Consider the following 9460-nt stretch of genomic DNA (forward strand, 5'->3'; position numbering starts at 1 on the left):
TAAATCAGTAGAAAAATAGTAAAGTGATTTATATATAAATAGAAGGATCTATAAATTTAACTGTATTAACATTTTTCTTTTGTTGAAAATAGTGTTTTAGTTTTTTTGTAAATTTGTTTTTAATTTATTGATATTGAATCTTTTTGTAAATTTAATATTTTAATATTTTGAGTTGAAAGTAATAGCTTGTCTGGGGGCAACAGTGTTAGGTGAATCATGGAACAGAGCAGATACTGTACTTCATGTTGTTGCCTGTTGGTCTAAGAACTGTGATGTTATCAAGGTCATTTTGTGGCCATATGCAAAAATTGATGTAATAGATGAAGAAAGAGCATGATTAATGGATTGATGTTGGTGGCTAATCCTTGTAGAAAGAATAGAGTTAGACAGATTGCCATTATATTCTTTATCTTCTTTTCTGCAAACTCCACTACATGCAGCCATAATGGAACGTAAGCCTCCTACTCTGCCTTGTTTACTAATACAAATTACTTTTCTCAACAAAACAAGAGTTTCTACTTTTCAATTCTAATTACTACGGTATACTTGTCTCGCTTGTTTTTCATTTCTCTTCGTAATTGAGCAAAATCAAAAAGAGATAACAGAGAAAATTAAAGATGAGATACCAATAAAGGAGAAAGGAGATGATACATTTATTTTATCCAAATTCATGTTATCTAAGATGGAAAAGTACATGAATTCCCATTATTTTAGTCCCCAAGAACAGAGACACAGACAGCAGTACACACAAAAGCCTATCTAATTCGAATCTGTTCCTGGAATCTTGAAGTGGTTTTTTGTTCCTAATTAAGCTGCACCATGGTGTCATATGTTGCTCCGGCCGTCCAATCACTAGAGATAGCATTCCTCGACTGAACCCAATAAATCCCTGCACTGCCACTGACCTGGAATCTCAAGTAGATTTCACCACTTGGAGGGTTGCTATAGTCAAACATTGCCCCAAAGGCCCTGCGCAATGGCTTCCATTCTTGGCAGTCTTGCTGCAAAATTAACATCATCAAGTTTAGTGTCCTTATTCCTTTTACCACTTTTTAGTACAAAAAAGAGAAAGCTTTTATGTATAGAAATTGTTCTACTTAGAATTAACTGCGTGCAAATAAGTGGAGGAACTGATCAAAATATTTACCTGAAACAACTCAACAGCAGTGACATCGTATGTTCCGTCTACATAGAGAACCACGACAGCAAAGTAGTCAGGGTTTCTGCTGTGTTCATGGACCTTAAACACGACATTGTAGCCAGAATAACTACACGGGACCCTTCTGTATTCAATATCCACTACACCATATTTGAACAACTCTGCAGATGCATCTGCGTTGCGTCCCAATCTCGAGAAGGCGCGTGGGCTCATGATGAAGTCTGTTCTGTCTCCCTCACCATAATCTGTTGCCACCACGAATGCTCCGTTTTCATCACAATACTGTGGTATCTTGCACCTAGCCTGAATCATCATCGTTTACATTAGCACATATAAAAATTCTATTTTTTTTTAAAAGCGAAAGAAAATTACCTGATAGCATGCTCCACAACCGCTCCCGTTCCTCCATAGCCTTGACACTCCTGCCACACTTCCATCATTCACCGTTCTTCCATATTCGCCAAAGCCACAAGCTCCCTCTGAAAATAATAATAAATTAATGATTTTCTTCCAACTTCTACAGAACTGTTCTTGAAATACAAGTCTAAAATATTAATTCGTATGTTCATCTTTAAATGTCGTGTTGATTTTGGAGAAAGCAATAAATTAAGTCTTTTTATTTAATAAAGTAAAGTAGTTAAATATTAGATGGAAAAAATTAATGATGAATACAATGTTGAAATAAGGAGCTATAGTGTAATGTCAGACTACCACAGTACAGAAAAAGCATCCCAACCAAAGTAAACTATTTGAATTTTGGTTTGAAAAGCATGCAAGATGATTATTGAAAGATGCAAAAAAATGTACAAGGAGATGAGATGGGTATATAATGAGGTAGCTAACTAGAAGAAGGTGATATACTTGGATTCCCATAGCAATCAGGGCTGCCATAGTATGTTGCTCTGGAGCATGTAAAAGTGTCCTGTGATAAACACAGTGCAGGTAGAAAGAGTATGACAGAAAGAAGGCAAAGTTGGTGGTTAAAACTAAGTTCCATATATATCGAAATGAGAAATAATGAGGTGAGGTAAAGAGAGGAGAGAAAAGAAGTGATGATAGAATGGTTTGTGATATAGGAAGCAGAGATATGGGTTGATATTTATAGTAATGGCCTGAGGTGTAGATATGTGTCATACATATTTCAATGCTGAAATGCCGAACTTCATTCTGTCGTAACAGTATTCTGGGAAGGTGCATGCTCTGCTACACTCCATGTGCAGAATCAGGACAAAAATATTCATTCATAAAACATAACTTGCTCTTCAAAATGTATACTAATAACTCAAAGTAAGAGTCAAAACTGGATATCTTGTATATTTTGTTTCATATGTCAAAAGGATAATATTTTTATGTCTTCATATTTCATTTGTCTCTTGTTTATATGAAAAAAAAAATCTTAAATACATTTATCAATTAGAGAAATAAATTATTAATAATGATATTTTATATCGTACTATTTTTTATCATGAATATAGTTTATAAAATATTTTGGTTAATCTTTCATCATAACTCACATTCTTGTGACAGTTTTAGAAAGTATTTTAGAGGTGTCAGAATTCTTATATTAGTATACATAAATTTTAAATATATTAAATATATAAAATATATTAAAATTTTAAGAAATATATTTATATATTAATTTATATATGTAAATAATTTGGAGGGTTCCAAGATCTTCTCAAGGATAACTAATTAAACTCTTCCACTACTTTTTGAATTAGAAATAGTTGAGAATATATATATAGAGAGAGAGAGAAAGAAAGAGATAGAGAGAGGAAGAGAGAAAGAGGGAATAATATAATGAAAATGATAAAAATAGAGAAGTTAAAATTCTTAATTTTTTTTATATATTTTTTTATATAAACTTTTTTTCTTTTATTTACATTGCATATATATTCATCAAATTTCTAAATGTCTTTTTTGTTTCTCTCTTTTTTTTCTTAGAACGGGCCTTAAAAAATAATAGAACATAAAGATGGGGCGTCAGTCCTATCAATAAAATACAGTTGTCAAAGCATACTTACCTAAAGAATTAATTTAAACCAATTTGTATTTGTTAATGTTTATCATGAATATATATCTTGAGATAAAATAATATTCATCCTTACTTTTTTAATCGATAAGCTCTCCTCCACCCCACTCCAATTTTTCTCTTTTTGAAATATATTATTTTAATTCTTCCAGTCTATGAATGGTTGCTAATTCTGAAAGCTAAATTTACAGTGAATCAATTTTTGTTAGTGGATGACTAATTTAAAAGTTAAGACATGCTTTTAATTTGATCTAAATTCGATTGACAGTATATTTTTACTTTTCTAATTATTTTTTTTAATGTTATGTTCATTTCCGGTTATTTCATTGTTGAGAGCAATAGTGAAGGATGAATTTGCGATTGATATTTGTATTTGGATATGTGAATTTGAGGACGAGGAAAATGAACGGATCAGTGGGATACTAATGTTTTCAAATCTAACTTGAGGTTGATACACATTTTTTCTCCATGAGCTTTGGATGACTGTAAGTGTGAGATGTATTATGAAGTTTCATGGTGGTGAAAGAAGGTGCTTGTAGAGTGGTGGGAATTGGATTGATTCTGTTGAGTGGCCAAAGCGAAGAACCGATTCTAACATTATAGGAATCGGTTTTGTTGATTTTGTAACTATCAAAGAGGAATGGAATTGATTCTGTTGTTCATGGTTCAGAAGTGATCGATGATTGCTTCGTAATTAAGAACGAAGCAGTGAAATTTTTCCGTAATATTTGGATTTGAATGAATTGATATGCAAGAATGGGTGATTTGTGTCAAAGAATAAATGATTAATTCAATTGATTGACATAAAGTGAAAGTACCGTTCATGATTCTCTAAGAGAGAGTAGCACACGATTCCAAGATCTAACTCCCAAAATTCAAAATTTGTTTTAAAACAATGATAATGACTAAATATACATAACTTTTAAAATTATTATTAAAAAAATTAATACACCGTGTGAAATATTAAATATATAAATATTTAATTTTTATTTTTATAATAAATAAATTCTATTCTTTATTTATTACAAGAAATAAGTTTTTTTTAATATTATTCATTAACATATTTTTTTAAAAAAATTCTAGCTAATATAAAGAAACATTTTATATTACTTTTAATATCAAAGACATTAAAACTTTTTTTAAATTTATTATATTTTTTAAATTACTCATAAACTTTACTTTAAAATTTACCAACTTTCATCTTTAAATCTTTAAAAACAAAAAACAAAAACTTTATCTTTAAATCCATCCAAATTTTTTCCCTTATAATTTTTCAAATTTATATTAAAAAAAATAACATACACTAAGTTTCCATTAGTTACTCAAGGAAAGAGACTCATGAGAGGTATTCATATAAATGTTGGGATTGAAAAAATATGAGATTATTTGGATGCTTATTAAATTAAACACGATGTGATGTGGCTAATGTTAGTGGAAGTAACTATTGAGGTCAAAACCATAGCCAACTTAAAACCATGTATGTTTACAATTCATTTATTCCCATCAAACCCTCATTTTTTGTAATTTAATGGAAAAAGATGAGTGCTAACACCTATTTATCTACAGTTCTTCTTAAGAACTTTCACTGTTAGTCACTTAACTACATCTTAATGGAAATAATTATTTAAATATCTAGAAGTTTACACCTGTCAATTAAAATAGAAATCGTTCTCTGTATGGGCTTTGTCCCTATAAAATATTAAAATTAATTGAATTGAAAATACCTCATATTTATAATGGGATTGGTTTATGTATAATATGATTTCCAAAGGGAGCGGTTATCAAGATCGATTGCTCTACTCGTTGTAGAAATGTTCGCCAACTTTATCAAACGCTCGTTAATTCAACCAAAGTTAAAAGCGTTCGTCAAACCACAATAATCAGGTCAGCGCACGTTAAAAGTTAGGCGACACTCAATCAATCTAACCAAACCGGATTCAACGGATGCTCAATTCAGTTAAACGATATTGGGCCAATTAGCTCAACATTTAAGTAATTTGACCAAAAATCCAGCAAAAGAGAAAATAGTCAAAAATAACTGACACAGATTATGCGAGCAACTAATCGGATTTTAAGAATAACATGGGTCACGGCAACTAACCGGATTTTAAAGTAATCAGTTTGTTTTACATTTTTACGTTAAATACAACAAAGAGGAAGGAAAAAATGTACGTTTTGCTCTAAGACTAAAAAGATCATATTGTGAGAAAAGATCACTTGTTTTGAGAACTGAGGTTCCATAACCCATATCTGACTTTAGCATCGGAGTATATCTTCGCAGGTACCCCATCCACTTTCATTGAGGAGGACACATTTCACTAGTGAGAGGAGTGCGAACAAGTTACAGTCAGGTGAGCGGTTGATACTGTTGGAGGAAGAGTGATTGTCCCAAACGTTCAGAAGTAATAAAACATCATCAACCGGGTTCGTATCTCGGTCCTAAATAATCACACTGAAACAGTTTATAAACTACATCTTATATATTAAGGTTAAAATTAAGTAATATGATAAGACAAAATATAAAAATTTTAATTACTTAATTAAAATAAATTTTATAGAGACTAAATTAAAATTATCTAAATTTGTAAAAATTTAAAATTTAATTAAGCTTTTACTTTAATAAGTTATTAATGCATATTAGCATTTCAAAACAATCTCTTCAAACAAAAGTTATATTTTATTATTTTATTTTTAAAATAATAATAATAATTTTAATGATCAATCTTAATTTCAATTACACAAACTAAACAAGATGGCTACATAAAATAAGAGTCATATTATTTAATTAATAAAAAATATAAATGATAAAAGCTCAATTAAAAATATAAAGTTTTTAAATACTTAATAAATAAAAAAATTAATAAAAACTTAATTAAATAACGTGTTATGAAATCCTTGAAACTTAATTAAGTCTTGAAATATAAAGAGACTTCAAATAACATACATGAAACTCGTTTTATGTTTATCCTAATAGAACTATTTTTAGAGCATATCAGTAGTGGAGTTTTATACATAAAAGTTATAATTAAAATGAAAGATTTTATTAAAAGAAGAAGTAACAGATGTTTTATTCTTATAACATGGTGTGCGAAAAGAAATATCAGACATCAAGCAATCAAATTAGTTATAACATAAATAAGTATATAGATGGAAAATTTCAGACAGAAACGAGAAAAGTTGTAAGAAAATAGAAAAGTTAGAAAGAAAAAGAGTAGAGTGATGATTATTCAACACCTACTTAAATGTGTAGCAGCCGCGTTGGTTGTAACGCACCCACCCACACTCATCATTTGACATGCTATCACTCCACAAATTATTCTAATTCAATTACCAGGGGCTTCTTTAGGTCAAAACAAATCATCTAAAATCATATAAAAATGGTTGACAATAATAATAATAATAATAATAATAATAATTATTATTATTATTATTATTATTTCTACTGATAATAATAATAAATAATAAAAAGTAAGAGTCAATAAAACTCAAGTATGGAACAGTTTAAATTTATGTTTACGAAAACAATATTCATATATCATCATAAATAATATTAACTATTTGATATATGATTACTATTTTTAATGAGATATAATTATATTACTATTGACTATACTGTTATTATATGCTTTAAAATAAGTATTATTTTAATGCTAACAGACACGAAGTTCATTTAAATCCTATAAATCTAACTACTATTTCATTGTATAATTATTCATATTCATTGTATTTCTAAAAGTCTTATACTCTTAAATTGAAAAAAAAAAATCACCTACAAATTCATTTTCAATATATCGATAGGATCAATTATAATAATAATAATTGCTTGTACCTGCCGCCAAGTTATAAGTGATTTTATTGATGCCAAGTATAAGCAGAACTGCTAAAGAAGTAGTAGTGTTAATATGAGTTGTCCCTCTCCACGTTATTTCAGCATATATACTATTTTAAACTTCTAATTAGTTTAAGTTAAAATACTTTTATATCATAAAAGATTGCATCAAAGTTTTGTTTGTGTGTTTTATACTTGTTAAAACTTCACTTTTGAAAAAGTCAAATTTCAATACTAATTATTAAAGGTTTGATTGTTGGAAATTCCACGTTCACTAGAGATAAGACCAAAATATAATATATAAGTGAGGTGCAAACTTCACCTTACAAGCCGGTTTTGTGGGATTTAATTAGGCTTAAAACTCACTTTCAGAATCATGGTTATAGCCTATCCTAACGAGTTCTAAGTGGACATTTTATTCTTCTATTCCACCCGCTATCGGGCTGTTATCGGACCATCCAACTTCTACTATCACGCACGAGATGTCTATACCTTGGCGTGAATGGAGTGTGTTGGAAGTCTCACATCGACTAAAGATAAGACCAAAATATAATATATAAGTGAGGTGCACACCTTACCTAGCCGATTTTGTGGGGTTGAATTAGGCTTAAAACCCACCTTCTAATATTGATTGCATAAAAATTAAGATTTTAATTTCTCAAACCTTCAAAGTAAAAATATAGTTCAAATAAAAAACTTACAATGGATTTTATGTATAAATATATATATATATATATATATATATATATATATATATATTTGTGAAAGAAACCATCAATACTAACACAACCGGGACAAGGGTGCTAAACGCTATTATTGAAAACTTATGCATGCTAACAAAAAAATTAAATGTTAGATGATAGGTTTATCTTTAACATAAATTTTATTTAACCAAAAATAAATTATTAATACAAATATTAAGAATTTATGTGTAGATTATTTATTTTATTATATTTTTGTACCAATGAAATCATTTGAAGGTGTTGTAAATCCAATTTAAGTTAAATATACCACTTTTATCGGTTTTAAAACTAATAATTTGTCAAATATAGTGGTTTTGGAAGAATAATTTAACGGTTGGATTTGATAATGCACGCATTCTAATATCACTGGGTTTTTTCATAACCATTTAGTATAATATTAATAATAAATTATACACATACAATTTAACAAGGGATTTTTCATCTTATAAATTTTCTCATTTCTACCCATACAATTTAAGCCTCGAGTTCCAACCTTGTGTTATATAAAAAAAAATAGCATTGAAAAATAACTAAAAGCAAAACACCTCCCCAAATTTTGGATTCTCTAATCTTCAGTCGCCAGAGTTAGATTTTGACATGTGTAATAATAAAAAAAATAAGTTATTTTGACTTTTGCATGATAAATTATGTTTTCTTCATGAAAAAATGGTAGTTGTTGGTGTTTCAATCCTAAAATAAAAGTTTACTCAATTGTAAAAGATGAATAAATTGATGGTGATGTATTTAATAATAAAGAAATAAGCAGTAGAATTTTTTACCAAGAATTTTTTAGGAATACCAATAAAAAATTAAACCAAACCAATAACAAGAAATGCAAAGATTGTGAATATGAAAAATATCTAGATATAAAAGAAAATTATAATTCATAGAAAACTAAAACACATGTTTATGACCGATATAATATATAAGAGAATTTTGAATAAATCCACAAATATATATATATATATATATATATATATATATATATATATATATATATATATATATATATATATATATATATATATATATATATATATTGAAAAGAATAAAGAGGTAAATTGGAGGAGTAGGTGGTTTTCAAGTGTAGCCATCCATGTGGTTACTCCTTCCTCCTTACACAGCTCCCAACAAACAGGATAGTGCTCTCAATAATTCAACCTTTTTCTTACACTCTTTTCCTTTCTTTCACCAATTATTTTAGTTCATACTTTTTGTTTCCTTTTCTCTTAATTTAAATTCAATGAATTCTAAATATATATTGAGAGTTGAGGGATAGACAAAAGAAGTGTCTCGTGAGGATGGACGGAGTAGAGATGAGAGGGAAAAAGTCTGGAGGGGATAAAATAAAAATTAAAAAAATAAAAGAAAAACTCGATAGTAAAAGAAAAAAGATATGAAAAATCATGAATTGAGAAAAAAAAAAGATAAACAAGGAGACATTGATACTATTATTCTCATTTATAACATATCAATATTTTTTAATTTTATCCGTACATAAGTAATAATTATTTTATATCTCTTAATCAATAGTTTGAATTTCAATTATAGCCTTTTAGAGATTGAATAAATCATATTAGAAAAAGAAATATTTATCAATGGTTCTATTAGCTAAATTTAAGTAAATAATTTGTTAGATTAAATTGATACGGCTTTCCCATGGCAAATTTCTTAACAGTCTAATATTTGAGATACCG

At 28.3% G+C, this 9460-nt stretch overlaps 1 protein-coding gene across 1 annotated transcript; it reads right to left on the minus strand.

The window, feature by feature from the left end:
• Positions 1-629: 629 nt before the first annotated feature.
• LOC108339627 (expansin-like B1) lies at positions 630-2227 on the minus strand. Its single transcript, XM_017576798.2, has 4 exons — positions 2021-2227; positions 1532-1638; positions 1148-1462; positions 630-1001 (listed from the first exon to the last, which is right to left on the minus strand). Exons 1-4 carry the CDS (start codon positions 2154-2156, stop codon positions 804-806), a joined length of 756 nt encoding a protein of 251 aa, XP_017432287.1. The 5' UTR covers positions 2157-2227; the 3' UTR covers positions 630-803.
• Positions 2228-9460: the final 7233 nt, after the last annotated feature.

Source organism: Vigna angularis, chromosome 1 (genome assembly GCF_016808095.1).
Source record: "Vigna angularis cultivar LongXiaoDou No.4 chromosome 1, ASM1680809v1, whole genome shotgun sequence".
Taxonomy (NCBI): Eukaryota; Viridiplantae; Streptophyta; class Magnoliopsida; order Fabales; family Fabaceae; genus Vigna; species Vigna angularis.